Source organism: Pipistrellus hanaki, assembly GCF_964339955.1.
Source record: "Pipistrellus hanaki genome assembly, chromosome: 21".
NCBI classification, from domain to species: Eukaryota; Metazoa; Chordata; class Mammalia; order Chiroptera; family Vespertilionidae; genus Pipistrellus; species Pipistrellus hanaki.
In genome coordinates, this window is record NC_140523.1 from 288,946 (window position 1) to 311,297 (window position 22,352).

Sequence of the window (22,352 nt, forward strand, 5' to 3'; positions counted from 1 at the left end):
TAGAGCCAAACATTTAAAGGCATTTAGCTTACAAAAAGGTGGCATTTTGAACAGGTGGGGAAAGGGTTGTAATTGTATCACCAAAATGTAGGTTATCTATTTTACTGCACAAGTGACCAACCATTTAGGGGAAAAAATGATCGCATCTTTACCTCCATTACCTGCAACCAATGAATTCCAGGGAGTTAGAAGATGTAAACAAACAGAACCCTAAGGATTTAGAAGAAAATATGAGTAAGTTTATTTATAATCTCAGAATGGGGAAGGTCTTTTAAAACTAGAATCAAACTCCAGCATCTACAAAGGAAAAGATGATACATTGACAACATGAAACTTTACACTTCCTATATGCCAATCAATCAATAACATCAAAAGACAAATAAACAAATAAAAACATTTCAAGACGTAAGACGGCAAGATTCCCAAGTGCACAGGCAAATTAATTAAGACAACGGCTGCTGCTTTCAGGCATTCCCTTTTCTAACCACACGTCCTCCTCCTCCTTACGGCATCTGTAAACGGCAGAGTAGTTACCGGGATGGTCAAAATACAAGCTATTTTGTCCACTTGTCTATGTTTTTCTCTACAGAATACAAAACCACAAAGGCTGTTTTCAAAAGCAAATTTGTAGTAGGGATCAGTTTTCAGATAGCAAGAAGAAACGAAGTGTTTTCTTTTTTTTTCTTTCTTAATCCTCACTCAAGGATATGTTTTCCATTGATTTTTGTCTTAAGAGACAATGGAGGGAAGGAAGGGGAGGAGAAGAGGGAGAGAAACATCATTGTGAGAGAGATGTTTACACCCTGACGGGGGACTGGGGAATTGAGCCTGCCACTGAGGTATGTGCTCTTGACCTGGAATCAAATCCCAGATCCTTCAGTCTGAGGACTGTTGCTCTACCCACTGAGCCAGACTGGTCAGGGCTGAAGCATTCTCTTTATACATCAAAACACTCTGCTTGTTTCTGAAGGTACTTTGGTAAAAGAGACACAGAGAGAGGAAGGAAATACTGTGTGTTGTTTGTCCCGTGTAAAATGGGTGAGCTCTTGAGGACGGTGTGATTTGGGATGCTCTTTTATCCCTTTTGTTGTAAACAGCGTGTCCGTTCTGAGCAGGTGCACACGCACCGACAAACACACACACACACACACACACACACACACACACACACACAAAGCATATGCAAGCCACCATCCCTGGTGAAAAGCAGTCTATGTGCATCACCCAGCAAGGAGTGAAATAAATGGCTGGAAACACTTAAGCAGTTTCTTTTGCTCTGAAAAATCAAATCTCTGCTCCTGATGGCTCCATCTCGAGGGTTAGAAGCGAATTAAAGACCCTGAAAGTGGGGGTGGGAGGGTGGGGGGAGAGAAGGGCTGAAAGCCTTTGGGCTCTGAGCGTTACTGGATGAGACAGCAGCACAGGCGATACTGTGCTGAGTCTCCCTCTGATATCATTAAAGAATAAGAACTATGGGAAGAAGCGACGTGACTGCTGTCAGCTAGATCATCTACGCCAGCGGTCGCGAACCTCTCTGCCGTCTCTCTCTGGGACTGAAAGCTGAATCGCCGTAAACCGGCGGGTCAGGTTCCCAGGCTTAGTTGGACGTCCCCTCCCCGGTCAGGGGTGGGGATGGAGGGCGTGTGGCTTATTCTTGCGCATTCCAGTCGAGGGCTGTGCACGGGCAGAAGCGGGCGGGGTGCTCACGTGAGCCTGGCAGCGAGGGACGTGTAGGCGGCATGCAGTACCAGCCCGAGGGCCCCCGCAGCTGTCCCAGCCTCCAGGGCTCCCGGAGCGGGGACCAGGCCCGGGCCCTGTCAGGGGTCCCGCTGACCTGGGGGATGCTCCGGAGATGTCCAGCTGAAAGGATTAAAAAAAAAAAAAAAAAAAAAAAACACGTGCTGACCGGCATCCTAAGACTGAGTGAGCGTTTCCAGGAGACGTAACCATGGGCCTGACAGCCACCGGCCCCCGGCCCCCACCCCCGCGCGTCCCCCCGCAGCCTGGCACCGGCGCCCGCTAGGCAAAGTCCTTGGACACGGCCTCCACGAAGTTGGGCGCGGACATGAGGATGCCGATGGTGCAGAGGATGGTGAAGACGGAGAAGGCCATGAGGCACAGGCGGTCCACCACGCAGGCGGCGAACTGCCACTCGCTGCGCACCGCCTCGCTCTCGTCCTGGCCGCGGAACCGGTTGGCCAGGTAGCGCACCTCCTCCAGGATCTTGGCCAGGTCCGGGTCGCCCTCGGGGGCCGGCCCGCCGTGCAGCAGGTGCTCCTCGTGCAGGTGGGCGGGGGAGCAGGCCAGGCGGCCGCACACCACCCCGGAGTCCGGCGTCGGGGCGCAGTGCACGGCGCCGTCCAGGCCGCGGAAGCCGATGTAGAGCAGGTTGCCGCCGTTGGCGGTGGCGGGCGGCGCGGCCACGGCGCTCAGCTCCACGCTGGCCAGGCTGCAGCGGCGGGCGCGGTGCTGGCAGGCGGGGCGCACCTTGTCCTCCCCCGGCGGCTTCATGCGCAGGAACCACGCGCACCAGTTCAGGAGGATGACCCTGGTCTGGGGGACAGACACGGGGGGGAATTAGGGGCGGCGGTGCCACCCCCAAACACCAGCCCTGCCCCGTGCGGCTCAGGTGGGGCGTCCGCCTAGGAACCAGGAGGTCGCGGTTCAAGTCCCGGGTTCCGGGCTCCGCCCCCTGTAGGGGGCCGTGCAGGAGGCCGCCGACCCATGATCCTCTGTCCTCGCGGATGTTTCTCTCTCTCCCTTCCTCTCTGAAATCAATAACCAATATGTTTTTAAAGATTAAGTACGTGAGCCCGCCCCCCGGTTCCCCAGCTGCAGGGGGCGCGGAGGGACGCACCCACTTGGGCATCTGGCCGCCGTCGGGGTCGTGGTGGTGGTACTGCAGCACGATCACGGTGACCACCACGGACAGGCCCACGATGATCATGGTGCTGGCGAAGTACTGGGCTGCGGAGAGAGGCCGGCGGTGAGGCCGGAGCGGGGGGCGGGCCCAGGAGGCCAGGCCTCAGCTCTGTCCCGGCCGAGACGCGTGTCCTCCGGCGAGTGGCCCGGGAAAGAGCTGCTGAGGATGGCGGTGCGCGCCTTCCCGTTGGGAGGGAGGTGCTGGGGGGGGGGGGGGGGGCGTGGTTCACAGCGAACACGGTGAATCTCTAACGCTACAGTCTCTGGCTCCGGAACCTCCAGAACAAGCACGAAGGGGAGTGAGTGAGGGAGGGAGGGAGGGGCCGTGTCTGCATCTTAGAGCCAAACTGCAAAGCTGGGCTCCCCACCCCTCGCCCGTGCCCGGGTGAGCGGAGGCCACGGCCGCTGACGTTAGTGAGACACAGCCCCGCGGCGGAGCCGGGCACCGCGCTCCGAGGCCGAGCCAGGAAGCCTCACCGATCAGGGGCACCGAGTCGGATGTCGCAGGCATGATCTCGGCCACCAGCAGCATGAAGACCGTGAGGGAGAGCAGCACCGTTATCCCTGCGGAGAGAGAGGGCCTGAGACAGACCGGCCGCGGACTCACCCCGCCCAGCGGGGCCCTGCCCTGAGGCTCCGAGCACCAGAGGGGGGGAGGGAGGGGCAGGCGGCCTACGGCATTCCTGAACAGGGGCCTGGTTTTCTGTGCTTCTCTGGGGACAGTCACGTCCTGTACCCGCGTTCCAGAGAAGCCCCGGGTGGAGGCAGATTTAGGCGCCAGAACTTTAGAACAAGACAAAGTGCATCTGTGACGTGAGTGCCGGTGTCTCATCTTATTTCATTCGTAGGGAGAGGCCTCGTGAGGCGGGAAACAGCCAGTCCGGCTGGCGTGGCTCAGGGCTTGAGCGTCGACTTCGAACCAGGAGATCACGGTTCAATTCCTGGTCGGGGCACGTGCCCAGGGTTTTGGGCTCCCTCCCCAGAAGGGGGCGTGCAGGAGGCAGCAGACCCATGATTCTCTCTCTTCACTGGTGCTTCCACCTCCTCTCCTCTCCCTTCCTCTCTGAAGTCAATAAAAGGATATAAAAAAGCAGAATGGGGCGGCGGAGGGGAGAAACCTTAGGCTCCCAGGGGAGAACTGGCCCCTTCCTGGGTGTTCCCACCCTCCTTGTGGGATCAGAGGCTGCTAGGGTGTCTCCTGAGGGCTTGGTGATACCGGGAGCCTGTGTCCTCGGGGAGGCTGGCGTCACAGGCCCCGCCCCCAGCCCCTGCGGGCGCTGTCCGCGGTGCTGATCCCCGGCAGCGCCCTCCCCTGTCCGGTCCCGTCCTCCCAGGGGAGGCGGGCCCGCGCTCACCCAGGGAGATCTTCTCCCCGGAGTCGGCGGGCAGCAGGAAGACCAGCAGGGCCAGCGCGGAGATGAGCACGCAGGGGATGAGCAGGTTGAGGCCGTAGTAGAGGGTGCGGCGGCGGATGGTCACCGTGAAGGTGACGTCGGGGTACGGCTCCTTGCAGCACTCGTAGAACCTCTCGCTGCGCTTGCCCGGGATGCCTCGGCGGGGACGGGGAGGAAGGAGACTACGTCACCTGCTTGTTCGTTTGAACGCGTGACACGCACGCACGCCCAGCCTTGGTGTTTATGCCAAAAAAAAAAAAAAAATGGGGCCTGGCCAGTGTGGCGCAGTGGTGGAGTGTGGACCTGTGAACCAGGAGGCCACAGTTCCATTCCCTGGGTTGAGGGCTCGATCCCCAGTAGGGGCCGTGCAGGAACCAGACGATCAATGATTCCCTCTCATCATTGATGTTCCTACCCACCTCCCAACCCCCGAAATCAAGAAAAAATATATTTTTTAAAAAAAATACGGGTAACTGGTGTCTGCATGAACACCTCCTGGTTTACCAAAGTTCTTTAGGGGTATGTTAGTGATATTTGAACAGCTCAGCAGGGTTTTTGATGGACTGGAATTACATGGGCTATAGACTGGATGTCTGTGTCCCCCAAAAAAAATTCATAGGTGGAAACCGAACCCCTAAGGTGATTGGGGCTAGGAGGCAGGGCCTTTGAGAGGCGATTGGGTCAGACGGGTGCAGCCCTCAGGCGTGGGATTAGTGCCCTTGTACGGGAGGCCCCTCTGCCACTGAGACACAGTGAGGGGGCCTCTGTCCATGCTAGGAAGCCGCCCTCTCCAGACACCAGACCTGCCAGACACCAGATCGTCCTCGGCTGTGGACGCCCAGGCTCCCAGAGCCGTGAGAAATAAAAGTCTGCTGGTTACGTGCCACCCAGATGGACTGAGCGCCATAATGACACATGGTGAACGTTACACCGGTATAATGCAATTTGCTGCTGCCCCACGTAACTGCAGGAACAGAGGGTTTGAAGATGTACAGACGCCTATCCTAGCGCCGGCCCCTTTAAATGTTTATCACCAAGGTCCCGGGAGGCACTGAATCTTCTCGTCGCCCTGGCGTCTGACCCTCCAGCTCCCGGTGAATCATGGGAGGGCCGCCGGGTGCCGTAAACACTCCGGGAAGCAGAGTGGAAAATCCCCGGCTGTCAGCGAGCCCCGGGCCGCGGCTTACCCACGAGGTCCCACTCTCCGTTGGGAATGTAGCCGCTGACATCCGCCTCCTGCATCTGGAGGTCCAGGGACCAGCCCCCGTACGACCAGGACCCGAACTTGAGCTTGCACTGCTGCACGTCGAACGGGAACCAGCGCACGTCGATGTAGCAGGAGCTCTTGAATATGCCTGCGTGGGCCCCGGCCCGTCAGAGCGCACGGGGGGGGGGGGGGGGGGGGGGGGGGCCGAGGCGCGCCCCAAACCCACAGCGGCCTCCCAGCCGGGGCATCCCTCACCCCTCACGACGGGAGAGGGCGCCTGGGGGGGGGCCCCGCCCCGAGCTCAGGACTGGCTCCCGGCTCGTGGGAGCAGCAGGACGGACACCCCTCCCTCCGCCTGACTCCGCAGGGGCACCGAGGGCCCGGCCTCACCTGGGGGCAGGTACTGGCAGTGCCCGGAAGAGTTCACCAGCACGTTGGTGTGGAACGTGGCATCAAATCGCTCGTCAGCACTGGGAACGGGAAAAGGTTCCGTGAGCCGGCCCCGCCCCCGGTGCCCCCGGCTGTCAGGACCGTGTCCCGGCAGCTCGGGGGGGCTGCCATGGTCCCCGGGCCCCGGGTCTGAGCGCACCTTACGCGGCCGGCCTGGGGGACGGGTTCCCAGGGGCCACCGTCCACCCCCATTTCTTAGAGGCTGAGAGGGAGAAGAGATTTCGATGCAAAACAGCTGTCAGGTGCCTCCCGTACCAGCCCCCTCCTGGGGGCTGAACCAAAAGCAGGTGCGTGCCCTGACCGGGAATCGAACCCGTAAGCTTTAGAATATGTTTTTTTAAGACCACAACGTTTCCTTTTGTATCTAAAAATATTTCATAAAGCCGAAGCCAGTTTGGGACGGAGGGGTCCCGGGTTCAATTCCGGTCAAGAGCATGTTACCTGGGTTGTGGGCACATCCCCATGGGGGGCGTGCAGGAGGCAGCTGATGGATGTTTCTCTCTCATCAATGTTTCTAACTCTCTATCCCTCTCTCTTCCTCTCTGTAAAAAAAAAATCAATTAAAATATATTTTAAAAAATAAAAATAGCCAAGACAGGTTTGGCTCAGTGGATAGAGCGTCAGCCTGCGGACTGAAGGGTCCCGGGTTCGATTCCGGTCAAGGACATGTACGTAGGCTGCAGGCACATGCCCAGTAGGGGGTGTGCAGGAGGCAGCTGGTCGATGTTTCTCTCTCACGTTTCTAGCTCTCTATCCCTTTCCCTTCCTCTCTGTGGAAAATCAATAAAATATATATATTTTTTTAAAGTTTCAAAAAAATAAATAAAATAAAATAAATTCATAAAAACCCAAACACTCCCCCGAGGCTGATGTAGCCACCCGCACAGCACAGCTCAGGGCCCAGCCATCCTGCCTTGGGCTGCTGACCCCCAGCACCAGCCAGGCCTCTCCTCCGCCCAACGGGGGAGACGTGACTAGCCGTACCTGCGCCCCCCCCCCCCCCCGCCCCCAGCTGCGTTCAGGAAACCCTGGAACCGCAGGCTCAGGTGGCGCGGAAGGAAGCCATCGAGAAAGGCCTGGCTCAGCACCTGGCAGGCCTGCCTCCTTGGCAGCAGCCTTCTCCGCGGGCTGCCCGGCCAGCTGGCTGGCAGCACCGGCCGCCACCGCCAGGGAAATGAAGCAGCCCTCCCACAGGACAGACGGCTGGTCTGCAGCAACCGGCCTCTCTTAAAAAATACTATATACGTTTACTGATTCCAGAGAGGAAGGGAGGGGGGGGGAGAGAGACGTCCATGATGACAGAAGCGTCGATCGGCTGCCTCCTGGGGGTTGACCCAAAACCCACGCGTGGGTCCTGACCAGGCCTCAAACGAGAGCCTCTTGGCACCTGGGTCGGCGCTCCCTAACTGACCGCACCGGCCGGTGGAGGCCCCTCTCTCTGAAACATAGTTCGCTCTTTGTCACTTCCTCGGCCTCACTGCACCCAGATGCTCTGCGTTTGCTACTCGGGTTGGGCCACCCTGCTTCTAGAGACTGACCGGCCTGGGCACCAACCAGGCGGCCTCGGGTTACAGACGAACCCCTCGCCTCCTGCCTTCTCAGAGGCCCTTCACAGCGCCCAGTGGGAGCGCTGGTCCAAACTGTAGCTACGGGACCAGGCACACCCACGCAATGCACGCACGCACGCTGACCACCAGGCAAAGGGGCGAGTGGCAGCGGCTGCTCCCCGCGGGCTCACCTGTTGTACAGGAGGATGTCCGGCTTCCAGATCTGCCCGTCGGGGAAGCGCACGGTCGCCACGCCCGGGTACTCCGACGTGTTCCACTGCAGGTAGTGATCTGTCCAAGACTGACACGCACAGTGCCGTCAGGAGCACGTATGTCCCCGACCCCCGAAACTGGCCTAGGACACCACCAGGGGGTCACGGTTCGATTCCCCGTCAGGGCTCAGGCCCGGGCTGTGGGCTCCATCCCCAGCAGGGGGCGTGCAGGAGACAGCCCACCCATGGTTCTCACTCATCATGGATGCTTCTATCTCCCTCTCCCTTCCTTTCTGAAATCAACTTAAAAAAGGGGGCGGGGGAGAAAGAAAGAAAGAAAGAAAAGAAAGAAAGAAAGAAAGGAAGGAAGAAGAAGGAAGGAAGGAAGGAAGAAGAGAAGAGAAGAGAAGAGAAGAGAAGAGAAGAGAAGAGAAGAGAAGAGAAGAGAAGAGAAGAGAAGAGAAGAGAAGAGAAGAGAAGAGAAGAGAAAGAGAAGAGAAGAGAGAAAAGAAAAAAGAGAAAAGAAAAGAAAGAAACATCACCTCTAACTACGGATTGCTAGCGTGGCCCCCAGCAAGCCACGGCTTGCTTGTCTAGAAGCCCAATGGGAAGTGACAGAGTTCAGAAATGAACAAGATAAACGCGTTAGAAATACGGGTGCCCTGGCCGGTGTGTCTCAATGGATAGAGCGTTGGCCTGCGGGACAGAAGGGTCCTGGGTTCGATTCTGGTCAAGAGTACATGCTCAGGTGGAGGGCTTGATCCCCAGGAGGGGGGCGGGGGTGCGCAGGAGGCAGCCAATCCATAGTTCTCGCTCATCATGGATGTCTCTCTCTCTCTCCCCCCCCCCCCCCCGCTTCCTCTCTGAAATCAATACAAATGTATTTTAAAAGAAAGAAATGTGATTTAGAGCCTAGCTATCAGGCCCACAATTAGAGTCAGGAGATAAGAAAGAACAGAGACTATTATAAGGCAGCTTGGAAACCGAGAACCAAGAGGAATGACCGACATTGCACACTGGGAGAAGACAGACATTTTTTCATGACTCGGTGACAAATGTCCCGTTCTCAAAGGGGCCCCCGGGGAGCGTGTGCGTGGCCGGAATGCCCCTCAGAAAGGAAACGGTGCCTGCGCTGCTTCTCCTGGGTCAAACCAGATGATGCCTGTCAGGCCCTCCGAAGCAATAAACTCAGCCACAGAGCAAATCACCCCCTCGCTTCCTCCAAGGACCAGAACGAGGCAAATATGACATCAGCCGCCTACCCCTCCTCCAGGCCAAGTCACCGGAATGCCGGATGGAAGCAAGGGCGAGGAGGACGGTGGGAAAGCAAGATCCTACCGGCTGGTCAGGAGGAACTCATTGTGCTCTCACTATTCGCCTTCCTGCCTCTGTCCTCGGGAAGCACAGAAACGTGGAGCCCCTGCAGGAGCATCCGCTGGGGGGCCCTGGCGTCCAGGAGGTGCACGTAGATGTGGGAGCAGGAATTCAGCAACGTGAGACCCCAGGAGCCCCATTTCCTGTCCCCATGTCCACCCTCCCTCAGAACCCCGGCCTTCCACCGGCAGCTGCTCTTGTATCTGTCGTGTATTTTTTAAAAATATATTGTATTGGTTTTAGAGAGAAGGGAAGGAGGAAGGAGGTGGAGGGGGGGGGGAACATCGATGGGCTGCCTCCTGTACTCCCTCACCCTTCTGGGAGAGCAAAGCCCACAGCCCCGGCCTGTGCCCTGACCAGGATTGAACTGGTGACCTCTAGGTTCATCAGTCGACACTCGAGCACTGAGCCACTGCCGGCCGGGCTTTAACCTTTCTTTACACTGCGCATGGCCCGGCCTGATGGGAAGTGGCTTGGGAGCAGCTGAATGAGTAAAGGCGATGACAGGGATGAGCTTTAAAGCAGACGAAGTGGAGGATGCCTTCATCAGAACCGAGCTGTGCCTGAGAGAGCCCAGGTCTCCGGGACTCCTCCAGGCAGGGAGGGTGTGTGTGTTTATGGACTCAAACGGTGCCTGACCATCCAGCCCTGGGCTTCTCCTGACAATCAGCACCCTTCCGCTCAAATCGCCAAATCTTTCCCTTTTAATCCTCACTCGAGGATATGTTTTCACTGACTTTTTTTACAGGGAGAGGAAGGGGAAAGGAGGAGAGAGAGAAACATCAATCAGGTGCCTCCCATACACACCCAGACCAGGGATGGATGGAACCCACAACCTAAGTAGGTGTCCTGTCTGAGAATCGAACCTGCAACCATTTGGTGTCTAGGACGACAGGCCTGGCTTTTCTCCCGGGACCTCTGCTGCCCTACCGTCCACACACGAGCGTCTCAGAAGCCAGGGCAGGGCCATCCGAGGGCGGGGGCTGCCCTGGTCCTCCACTTACCATCTGCAGCCAGATGTTGGTGGTGAGGACCTGGTTCTTCTCGTCCTGGAAGGGAAAAGGAGAGATTGTGACTGGTGGATACGGTTTGCACAAGGGCCTGCCCGCCATCTGAGAGCAGCCCGGTTCTTGGGACTGCGGGGATGGGTGGGAAGTGGCAGGCGCCAAGCCTGCTTGAGCCGCACTGCCCCAGAGTCCAGCTGCCCTCTTCATTTGGAGGTAACCCGCATTTATCACCGAGCCCTTACGAAAGGCTGAAAGTACAAATAGAAAATGAAAACCCTGCCCTGACCGGTGTGGCTCAGTGGATAGAGCGTCGGCCTTTGGACAGAAGGGCCCCAGGTTCGATTCCGGTCAAGGGCATGTACCTTGGTTGCAGGCACATCCCCGTGGTGGTTGTGTAGGAGGCAGGTGAATTGATGTTTCTCTCTCATCGATGTTTCTAACTCTCCATGCCTCTCCCTTCCTCTCTGTAAAAGATCAATAAAATATATATTTTTTAAAAGAAAAATGAAAACCCTGCTACCCCACCACATGGAGGTGGCACCTGCTAATGGCTTAGCTTATTGTTCTATTTTTAAAATAATTTATATAACTAGAAAATTAAAATGGGCACAAAGTCCAATATTAAAAAAAAACCAAAAACCTCCAAGTATAAGTTTATTGATTTTAAGGAGACAGAGGGAGAGGGAGAGAGAAATGTCCATGATGATAATCAGGGATTGGCCGCCTCCTGCACACCCCCTACTGGGAATGGAGCCCACAACCCTGGGCTTGTGGCCTGACCGGGAATCGAACCCTGACCTCGTGATTCCTATGTGGACGCTCGACCACTGAGCTGGGCAAGGACTTGCTCTTTGGAATGGACTTCAAGTGCCAGCCGGTGTTCCGTGCAGGTGGCCGGCTCTGTTAATTGCATCATGCCTGTCTGCTCGGGAAAATGCTTCTGCGGTTTGGGAGTCTGATTGCTACCGATCTAATTAAAAGGCTTTCTTCTTCCCAGCACCCCGCCTGAAACCTCATTACAGCGGAGCGGGCTTTCTGCGGAGCGCGCAGCGTGGGGCCGAGCCGGCATCTCGACTGCATCAGCTCGGCACAGCCAGCCAGCGGCCACTGTCGCCGTGCCAGGTAGGGACGCCTCCAGGGGACAAGCTCACGGGACCGGCAGGCGGGCTGCTGTCTGCATCCCGGAGTGGGTCCCCGGCCTGCCCGCCCGTCCACTGGCTGGCGCAGCCTCTCGGCTCTCTGCCTGCTCCATGACAAGGTGTCAGAGCTCCTTCCCGCCCCGCCCCCCAGTGCAGTACCCCCTCCTTCCTCCCCAGATTCCTGCGCCGAAAGCTCACCCTCATGGCGAGGGCATTTGAGGCGGGACCTTTGCCCGGTGATTAGCTCAGAAGGGTGCGGCCCTTGTGACTGGGATTAGTGCCCTTACCAAAGGGATCCTGGGCTCTGGCCGACGTGGCTCGGTGGGTGGTTGAGCATTGACCTGTGAACCGGAGGTCACGGTTGGATGCCCAGACAAGGCACATGCCCAGGGGGCATGCTTGATTCCCAGTACGGGGCGTGAAGGAGGCGGCCGATCAATGATTCTCTCTTTATCATTTACGTTTCTCTCTCTCTCCCTTCCTCTCTGAAATAAATAAAAATATATTATAAATAAATAAGTAAATGGGACTTGGGTTAGATCCATCCATTCATTCACTCATTCATCCACTCATTTATTATTCACTCACTCATTATTCACACATCCATTCAATCTTCCATCCATTCAGTCTTCCAGCCATTCATTCACTCATTCATCCCCTCGCTCATTCATTGTTCACTCATTCATACATCCACTCACTCATTGGTTATTCACTCCTTCATTCACGAATTCCCTCGCATTCATTCAGTGAATGTTGATGGAGCACTTCCTGTTGGAGGCATTTACGCCAGGATGACAGGTACATTGTCCCTGAGCTCATGGGGTGGGGGGGGGGTCACACAATTCAACGTGATACGTAACCTCAAGTAGTGACAGGCCCTGGAGACAGGAGCAGGGCACCGTCACAGGAGAGGACAGAGGCAGGCTTTCCCTGGGCTGCGGCAGGGGGCGGGGAGGAGGGCGGAAGAGACCAGGAGTAGAGAGCCCTGTGGATGAGCCTCCCGGACACAGCTACGATCCAGGACGCAGGCTCGTGACGTCTAACAACTACAAAAATGCTGACTTCACCGCTCTCCTGAGAGAGCAGCTGAGAGACTCTGAGTCCCAGGCCAGCGACTGGGGCCGTGTGTGCTGCACAGACACCCGAGGGAACCCTCTTTCTTCTGTGTCCGTCTCCGCGATGGGCCGAGTCGGACATGGCGGGCAGAGGTGTCTCGTGGCTCAAACGGCAGATTACAGACTGCGTCTCAGCCCTCACCCTGCGCCGTGGGCAGGGCCAGGAGCGTGGCTCGTTTCACAGCTGTGCTTAAGCACCACACCAGCCTGGCTCCATGGCTGAGTGCCAGCCTACGAACCAGGAGGTCACGGTTTGATTCCCAGTCGGGGCACATGCCCAGGATGTGGGCTCCGCCCCAGGAGGGGGCGTGCAGGAGGCAGTCGATTCATAAGTCTCTCATCCTAGATGTTTCTCTCCCTCTCCCCGCCTCTCTGAAATCAGTAAAGATGCATTAAAACAACTGTGCGTAAGCAGCTCCCTCCCTCTTGACCCTGTGCTCCCTGCAGAGCACCCGGCAGGACTGAGACACACACAGTTACTGTGGGGGTGCCCCCACCCGCCCCCATGACTGAATGGGAGCAGTGGCGGTACTGGCTGCCGTGTGCGTGCGTGTGCGTGTGTGTGCATGTGCGTGCACGTGAGAGAGAGAGAGATGTTGAGACAAATGCACTCTATTCAAGGTTCAGCCGTTATTTTCAGGGTCTCACTTGCTGACATCCCCAGGATGACAAGCACAGGCGAGGACCTCATGCTTCATTTTTTCTACCGATCGCCTGCCTTTGCCTTTCTGATGGGTAGGGGTTGGCTTCTTATTCTGAACGTAAATTTTTTTTGTCAGCTCTAAATATCTCGCTGACTCAGGGAAAAACACCCTCCCCACGTTCTCCTCTTTAAACCGGGGGGAGGGAGAGGAGAGGAATGAGGAAGAAGGAGTCATTCTCCCTCTAAACGCCAGAGTGCCACGCAGATGGGGTTCGTCTTACCCAGCGGTTTTCCGTGCCAACGGGAATGTAGACAGTGAGATGGATGGCCACGGTTTCTCCTGGCACCTGCACAGAAGCAGGGAGGAAGGGGCCGGCGGAGCCGCAGAGCCCCAGGGAGCCAGGGAGAATAATGGCCGTGAAAATGCAAGACAGCACTTTACGCATCGCCAGGGGAGCCGTACGCCACGGCCCATGCACGGCTCTTCCAGAAGATTGATTTCAAAAAGCATTAGATGCTTAAATCAAAATGCATTTTAAAAAATATTTTAAATACGTTTTTATGGACTTCAGAGGGAGGAAGGGAGAGGGAGAGAGAGATGGAAATGTCAATGATGAGAGAGAATTACGGATCGGCTGCCTCCTGCACTCCCCACACTGGGGATGGAGCCCACAACCCGGGCCTGTGCCCTGATGGGGAATCGAACCGTGACCTCCTGGTTCCTAGGTCGGTGCTCAACCACTGAGCCACACCAGCCGGGCAAACATCATGGGAATTTCTATTAGAAGGCTCCAAATGACTTTCCCCTTCTCTGAGTAGAAGGCGGCCTGAAAGGCAGTTTACAAGGAAGATCCCTGTGGCGGCAGAGGTGCCATAACTCCCTCTGTAAAGCCGAGAGCTCGGCGCCCCCTTATGTCCCAGAGCCAGAGAGGACTGCGAGGGGTAACACACGTCTCACCATAAATGGGGACCCGTGGCGAAGGGCCTGGTAAACAAGCTTTAGCCCAGCACTGCCCTTCTGCCGTCCGCAGTGAGGAGCCAGGGGCTCTCACCAACCTCCCAGGAGGACGGTGAGAACCGCTGGAGAGCCCGGGCGGTGTGGCTCAGTGGTTGGGCATCGACCTCTGAACCAGGAGGCAGCCAATTGATGATTCTCTCATTTTTGATGTTTCTATCTCTCTCTCCCTCTCCCTTCCTCTCTGAAATCAATAAAAATATGTTTCTTTTAAAAAGAAACAGCCGAAACCGGTTTGGCTCAGTGGTAGAGCGTCGGTCTGCAGATTGAAAGGTCCCAGGTTCAATTCCGGTCCAGGGCATGTACATTGGTTGCGGGCACATCCCCAGTAGGGGGTATGCAAGAGGCAGCTGGTCGATGTTTCTCTCTCATCGACGTTTCTAGCTCTCTAGCTCTCTCCCTTCCTCTCTGTAAAATATCAATAAAATATTTTTTTAAAAAAATAAAAATTAAAAAATTAAAAAGAGAAACAACTATAAATTGGAGAGTAGTTTCAAAACACCCCCCCCCCAAAATTATCGCCACAATTTTTCACATACAATGTCTGGGACACAATTTAAAAATAACCAACCAGGCTTAGCTGCATCATGAATCATTTCAATAAATGCTTTTTAAACGTTTTCTAAAATAAAGAACTGGAATAGGGATTGAATATGCAATGATGATGAGAGTTATGTAATAGTGGGACAAGAATACAATTTCATTTTAAAGCTCCTATTTGTTTAGGACTTGGCCTATTTGTGTCATTTTTAGATTAATGCCTGCTAATTATTGTTTAAGGCGCCATAATGCTGTTAGACCGTTTTAATATATAGATATATTTTTAAATGTATTTCTTTATTGATTTCAGAGAGGAAGGGAGAGGGAGAGAGAGATAGAAACATCAATGATGAGAGAGTATCATGGATCTATTGCCTCCTGCACGCACCCCCCCCCCTACTGGGGATCGAGCCCGCAACCCAAGCATGTGCCATTGACCAGAACCAAACCTGGGACCTTCCATTCTGCAATCCAATGCTCTATCCACTGAGCTAAACCAGCTAGGGCCATTTTAATACTTAGGTATTTCTCTACACCAGGGAAAAGATAGGAGGGGTGTACCGATGTCTTGAGTGATCATAATTTGGGTAATTACCTCCTTAATCCTTTTTATTGTTTACTTTGGTTTGTAGTCTTAAAAAGTAACACTTCTCACCCAGCTGGTGTGGCTCAGTGGTTGAGTGTTGACCTACGAACCAGGAGGTCACTGTTCGATTCCTGGGCAAGGGCACATGCCCGGGTTGCAGGCATGATGCCCAGTAGGGGGCGAAGAGGAGGCAGCCATCCATGATTCTCTCTCTCCCTTCCTCTCTAAAATCAATTTTAAAAATATTTTAAAAAAATAACACCACTCAAATCATTACCAGGACAATGACTTCATTGCTCCTGGGACCGTCTTCGTAGATTGTGTTCAGGTGTGTGGTTTTCATAGCTAACACCTGACCCCATTGAGTTAGAGTGGCAGCACGTTTAAATACTGGCTAGCAAATGCAGACCTGTCAGTGTGACCAACCAGAACAGAGAGCCCCCACAGAGGTACCCGGTGACATACACACCCCTGGGGTCCTGGGCTTCCCCACCGTGCCTGCCCTCTGCCATAGCAAACCCCAAACGCACCCCCACGGGGTGCCACTGTCTGGGGCCAGAGATTCCCAGGAGAGCCTGCAATCCTGAGTCTACAGAAGACCCCACACCGTCCGGCATGATGATGCGCTTCACATCTATGTGTGAGGATGTACGTGTATGTGTGAGGATGTACATGTATGTATGAGGGTGTACATGTATGTGTGGGGTGTACATGTATGTGTGAGGATGAGCTGGGTTGCACTGTTCATGCTCAGTCACTTGCCTTCTGAACACGCCTGCATAACTGTGCGCTACTCTTATGCAAATCCACCCTGGAATGGCCTCTCGATGCGTGTGCACCGGCGAATGACTAAACAGCACCAATTAGAAAGAAATATTGCGGGAACTGCCGGCAGTTTAGCACCTCCCATTTGCATCTCTTCCCAATGATGTCTTACATCTATCTCATTCCCGGCCCATGAAGTAAATTAATTATCGCGTGGAGTCAGGGCACGCCTTCAGGGGTAATTTAGGGTCTGTCACTTAACAAATCTGTCTATGTGCGACGTGAAGTTTATACACACAGTTATGTATCACAGATAACAGGTCCCAGATGCCCCTGCCATCTGTCCTTTCCTACACATTCCCATGGTGACTCTTCTAGTTTCGACCTCCTCATCCCCTTACACTTCTCCTCCTTTCTATAATCTATACCCTGTTATAGATTCCAATAATCTATAATCTATAACAGACTATAGATTTCTATAATCTACAATAGACTATAGAGTTCTATAATATATAATAGACTGTAGAGTTCTATCATCTATAATAGACAATAGATTTCTATAATCTATAATAGACTATAGATTCCTATCCTATATAATAAAAGGCTAATATGCAAATTGTCCCCTTAACCAGGAGTTTGACTAGGGGGCGGAGCCAACAAGCCAACCGCCTCTGGCCTTTCCCCGCCCCCACCAGACCCCACCCATGCACAAATCCGTGCACCAGGCCTCTAATAATCAATAATAAACTATAGAGTTCTATAATCTATAATAGACTAGAGTTCTATAATCTATTACATAGATTCCTATAATCTGCAGTAGACTACAGAGTTCTATAATCTATAATAGACTAGAGTTCTATAATCTATAACATAGATTCCTATAACCTGCAATAGACTAAGAGTTCTCTAATCTATAGTAGACTATAGAGTTCTATAATCTATAATAGACTACAGAGTTCTCTAATCTATAGTAGACTATAGAGTTCTATAATCTATAATAGACTAAGAGTTCTCTAATCTATAATAGACTACAGAGTTCTCTAATCTATAGTAGACTACAGAGTTCTATAATCTATAATAGACTAGAGTTCTATAATCTATAACATAGATTCCTATAACCTGCAATAGACTAAGAGTTCTCTAATCTATAGTAGACTACAGAGTTCTCTAATCTATAATAGACTACAGAGTTCTCTAATCTATAGTAGACTACAGAGTTCTCTAATCTATAGTAGACTATAGAGTTCTATAATCTAGCCCACACACACTGCCCTCAGCATCCTCTCTAAACACAGACCTAGCTACATCCCTCCTCCGTAAAATCCACCACAGATTCCCAGAATCCACCTCGTCCTTCACCAAGCCCCCCCCCCCAAACACACACACACACACACACAGAAAGCGCTCCTTTGGAGAAGCATGCTTTGTCTTCCAAATGGAAGCACGCCTCTTTCTCTTCGCCTCTATCCATCACTTATGCCGGCTGGACGGGATACAAATGCCATGGTTTGGACTGTTTCCACTTCTAGGAAAATCTGCTACGGCAAGCTGATTCTGCTGCTTCACCACCACCCTGGCACGCAGCCTCCCCCCTGCTGCCAGATTGGGGCTCCGGGCAAAACATCTAAACTCTGCAGAGGCCCCCTAGATACCTCATCCTCTGCACCCCTCCTTCCGAAAACAACCCCACGCTCCACCTTGGAAGGTGTGTCTCTAGAACACACTCTGCAACCATTCCCCGCCACCCCGCCGGAAGAACACTCCCTCCCGCGCGGATCCGCAGCCCTGGGTGCAGGCCCTCGGGCTCCACGTACCCATGCGGGAGCCCCGGGTTCACCTGTCCGTCTCCCTCGCCCGGGTGTTGGGTTTTAAAAAGTAGAAACTACGAGCGCTGACTGACGGCCGAACCCCCAAGAACCACCTAGCAGACTTGACCAACCACACTTGATGTGTGGCGTAAAGCGATGCCACCCAAAGGATCTGCCACAAAAATGTGTCCGTGGTCGGCAAACTCATGAGTCCACTGAGCCCAATACCCAACAGCACCACGATTGACATTTCTTTGGAGAGCCACATTTTTTAAACTTAAACTCCTTCTTCGAACGCCACTTCTCCCACACAGACTCGCCCAGGCCGTGGCATTCTGTGGAAGAGCCACACTCCAGGGACCAAAGAGCCTCCTGTGGCTCGCGAGCCGCAGTTTGCCGACCACAGCAGGTCATGCCCTTATCACGCCAGCGTGGAATCCTCCGCTGGGAAAAGGGGGGGACAGTAAGAAGATGGGGGGTGGGCAAGGGCGCAGCCTCTAAGACAGCCCGTCCCCATGGACACACGCCCCGCCAAACTGAAATAGCGGAGAGAACCTCGTCCCAGGCCAGACTTCCTCCCAATTTCCCACCCGACCGGAAGTCAAAGGCCCACATATCTCAGAGTCCCCGGATAGACAGACTCCGCTTTCCCCCAGGATCTCAGGACGGTCCCCGATGGCCCGTTACAGCTTTAAAATAAATTAAGCGGGATAGATAGATATAGATAGATAGGTAGGTAGGTAGGTAGGTAGATAGATAGATAGATAGATAGATAGATAGATAGATAGATAATAAAGCGGACTTGATTCTGCAAAAGAAGTCACCGACGCTCAAGGAGGCGGTACTGGCGGCGACGTCTCGCGATAGTTCTGCCTCTTGCGAGATCCACAGCGTCTCGCGATAATTCACGCCTCTCGCGTGATCGTGGCATCCTCTGTTGTTTCTGAGAGGCATGGGTTTGTCGTTCCTATTGAGCTACCCGGCCAGGGCCCGGCAGGGCCCTCAGTTCCTCTTGGGCAAGTCTTTGCCCTGTGCATCCGGGGACTCTGAAGTGCGTGGCCCTTGACCCGGGATGGGCTGCGGCTGCGCGGGCCTCTGTGAGAGCCCATGTCACGGTCACGGGCGTGGCCTCCGGGCCACGCGCAGAGGATGCGTATGTGTTCCGAGGCTCGTGTTGCAGGAGGCGCCGGAATGCAATGTCTTGGGCCCGGCTGTGGCCATTGGCTCCCCCTGATTCTGGAAGCACAAGAGGATTGTAAATGGAACCGTTTTCTTCCTTTCTTTTCCTGATCGTTCGCTCTTGGCGTAGACCAGAGAAATGCAGCCGATTCTGTAGACTTGTGTTTCCGACAAATTCGCCGAAGTCATTTGTTCTAATAGCTTTTTGGGGGCGTCTTCAGGGTTTTCTGTACCGAAGGCCATGCCACCTGAAAACAGTGACAGTCTGACGTCTTCCTTTCCAATCTTTTGGTGCCTTTTTTGGTGTTTTTGGTGTTTTTCCTGGTCTGACTGCCGAGGCGGGCACTGCACCGCACTGGCCTCGCAGGGAGGCCGAGCACCTGGACAGCGCCCCCCTCCAACCCCCGCCATCCCGTGCAGGGGACCCAGATGTGCACAGCGCTGCTCCCAGGCTCCTCCGCGCGGAGCATTCCCAAAGTGCCCTGGGGCAGCTCCCCAGCCGCCTCTGTAGAGTCTCTGTCTCGTCTGCGGTGGAGAAAGTGCTCCCGTCTAGAAGCGGCCTCGAGCCGGGCCCCTACCTGCGGGCGCCATGTGCAGGCGGCTGCAGAAACAGGAGGGCGAGCCTGCGCCTGCGCGTGCGCGTGCGCGTGCGCTCAGGGCGTCCGCCCGCGCACTGCATTCTGGGAGGAGCCGCGAAGGCAGGAAGCCTGGGGCGCCCGCGCACTGCATTCTGGGAGGAGGCGGGAAGGCGGGAAGCCGTGGACAGTACAGACGCCACTCTGCTCCTCGCGCTCCCGCTCCCGCCGGCGCCAGGCGGTGCTGCAGGCCCGGACCCTCCTCGGTGACCTCGCAGGTGGGCCAAGCCGCAGCCCCCCAGGGGATGAGGGGGAAGAAGGGGGGGAAGGGCCGAGACCCATGGTGCTCAGGCCGGTCCGGCCCTCGGCCTCCGCGGCCCCTTGTCCTGCCTCCTGCTCTGGCGTGTGACCCATAGCTGGTCCCTGGGGGCCGCCTGTCTCGCACGCAGGAGCCATTGCTCCGTGTCTGCCTGCGCCTTGGGCTTTGTTCACAGGCGGGCAAGGACCGTGCAGCGCAGCACAGCGCCCTCCTATGGCGGGCCACCTTGGCCCTCCGCGCCCTCCCTGGTTGCAGGGCTATGAGATGTCACCTGCCTTCTCACCCAACCCACTGGTGTGGCCCCCTCTGCCGGCTCTGAGCACGCCGTCTTCACCTGGCCTTGTGGCTGTGGCAGGGCCTCTCTCCCACCATGCTCTGCACACCCCTCCCCTCCCCTCCCCATGCACCCCCTTACCCCTGAACCCCCTCACCCCTGCACCCTCTCACCCCTGGGAGGGTCTGTCTGTTCCCCGTAATATCAGAGACCTGGAAACAAATATCAGAGACCTTCCAGGTCTGATATTTGATGACAGCCGCATGGAGGAGACAGAGGGAGCTGGGAGGTGCCGGCCCCCCACCCCACCCCAGCTGCGCGTCCACCGGCCACACGATGGCAGCACCGGCTGTCCCGCCTGTGTGCCCCCCCCCCCCCCCAAGAGCCCTGCCTCCCGAGCCGGAGGGATGGGAGCCCAGAGGGGCCCCGGGACTTCCTGTCTTCTTGAGTGTGGTCCTGGGGACCCCGTTCCCGAAAGCAGAGCACCCCGTGTTCCCCGGAATATCAGCGACCTTCCAGCCGGAGGGCGCCGGGCGCCCTGCACCTCGGGGGCCTGGTCCCTGCCCTGCGGCAGTGGCGGGAGGTCTCCCTGGAGACAAGCCGGTGGGGCCCACCTCCCCCTGGCACCCCGGCTGCAGTTCCCCCCGTGGCACCAGACCTGTGGGTCCCCTGGCAGCAGAAGGGGACGGCCGAGCCAGCGATGGCATCTGGGAACAGCGGCGCCTCCACGCTGAGCCCCACGCGCCCCGGAGCGGAATCCAGTGCCCCCTCCAGACACACCCCCTCCAGCCCACGTACAAGGCAGGAAACACGCGGTGACATTGCTGTGTCCCGGGAAGGCCTGGCCGGTGGAAAGCGGACTATTTCAGAGCAGCCTGGACGGAGCCAAGCAGCCAAGCGATGGCATAGACCTGGCCACGGAAGAGAGCGCCGGGGAGGGAGCCCGCGGGCCCGGGACAGCCGTCTGGAGGGGCACCCAGGGGCGCCTGAGGCTGCACACCTCACTCACCATCCCAGCAGCAGGACGGTCAGCACGACCCTCACTCAGCAAGAAGACAACACCTTGGAATTGGGGAGCAGAGGGGTGCCCTCAATACTCCCAGCTCGCCCCCTGCCTGGGCACAGGAACCAACCACAAAGCCCAGAGCCAGGCTCTGCCCATGGGAACTGGATGGCCCCCCAGCAGAACAATCTAGAAACGGCCAAAGGAACCAACGCACGCGGGCACTTAATTCTGTATGAGATGGGCGCCGCGGGGGCGTGTTCTTGCGCGGATTCCCGGCCGGGAGGAGACTTTTCTCCCGGAGTTTCTGGGCACCAGGCACAGGTGGCCCGGGGGAAGCGGCGGCACCGGTGCCTCCCGGGCAGGCGGGGTGACTGAGGCCCGCAGCGGCCCGCAGGCCGGCTTGGGGTCCTCGCACGCCCCTCCCCATGCCCCCCCAGCCAGCGTGCGGCTGGCTCCCAGGGCGCCGGAGCCCTGGGCGGGGAGCGGCGGCCAGGCGGGCGCGCAGGGAGGGACCTCACCACGTCCATGATCTGCAGGAGGCTCAGGGAGAAGTAGACGGTGAGCGGCAGCGAGTCGTTGGCCACCGGCCTCTCCAAGGGGTTGTAGTTCTTCACCAGCTCCTTGTACAGCTTCCTCTGGAACTCGCCTTGCAGGGACCCTGGGGAGGGGAGGGGAGGGGAGAGCCGGTCGGGGGTGCGTCTTTACGCACGCCCCCTCCCCACCCGCGCCCGCCACCCCAGCCTCCCGCCCCGCGCAGCCCGCCCCCCTCCCCATTCCCCCGTAGGGACCCCAAAGCTAGCCGGATTGCGCCCGGGAGCCCGTGGAGGAGGAGGAGCGCAGTGCGAGGTGCCCCGCGGCTTACCGCGCAGCAGCGCCGCGGCCAGCACCAGCCAGGCCGAGCGGAGCATGGTGGGTCCCCGGAGCCGGCGCGCCCGCCCGCTGTCAGCCGTCCGCGCGCCGGGCCTGCGCCTGGGGCCGCCCTGCGCTCCGCCCGCCCGGCGCGCGCTCCTTTAAAGAGCCACGCGCGCCCCCGCCCCGCCCCGCCCCGCCTCCCCCGGCCGCTCCGCGTGACCATCTCCACCCGGGGAGGGGGGCTCCCAGCCCAGCCGGCCACCGGGGGAACTGCAGCCCGGGGTGCCGGGTGCCGGGTGCCGGGTGGGGGGTGCGCCCCACCCCGGCTCGCTGGTCTCCAGGGAGACCTCCCGCCGCCGCCGCAGGGCAGGGGCCAGGCCTGCGAGGTGCATGCCCGGCGCCGCTGTTCTGTCTCCGCTCCAC

General features: G+C 56.7%; 1 protein-coding gene across 2 annotated transcripts; it reads right to left on the minus strand.

Annotated features, from left to right (window-relative positions):
• Positions 1-22,049, minus strand: LOC311614500 (neuronal acetylcholine receptor subunit alpha-7). Of its 2 annotated transcripts, XM_084869349.1 has the most exons (10): positions 21,940-22,049; positions 21,596-21,735; positions 10,111-10,155; positions 7,712-7,821; positions 5,914-5,993; positions 5,504-5,671; positions 4,278-4,472; positions 3,400-3,486; positions 2,858-2,967; positions 1-2,553 (listed from the first exon to the last, which is right to left on the minus strand). In XM_084869349.1, exons 1-10 carry the CDS (start codon positions 21,983-21,985, stop codon positions 2,020-2,022), a joined length of 1,515 nt encoding a protein of 504 aa, XP_084725475.1. In that variant the 5' UTR covers positions 21,986-22,049; the 3' UTR covers positions 1-2,019. The 2 variants fall into 2 exon arrangements, with proteins under 2 accessions (XP_084725475.1, XP_084725476.1); XM_084869350.1 differs by lacking the exon at positions 3,400-3,486.
• Between the last annotated feature and the right edge of the window lie 303 nt (positions 22,050-22,352).

What these genes read in the sequence shown, in the direction of transcription:
- LOC311614500 (XM_084869349.1), bottom strand. Translation starts at nt 21,985, where the DNA reads ATGCTCCGCTCGGCCTGGCTGGTGCTGGCCGCGGCGCTGCTGCGCG. An exon ending in GGCCGCGGCGCTGCTGCGCG is followed by an intron (nt 21,736 to 21,939) that starts GTAAGCCGCGGG and finishes TCCCCTCCCCAG; the next exon opens with GGTCCCTGCAAGGCGAGTTC. An exon ending in CGGAGAGTGGGACCTCGTGG is followed by an intron (nt 4,473 to 5,503) that starts GTAAGCCGCGGC and finishes GTCCCCGCCGAG; the next exon opens with GCATCCCGGGCAAGCGCAGC.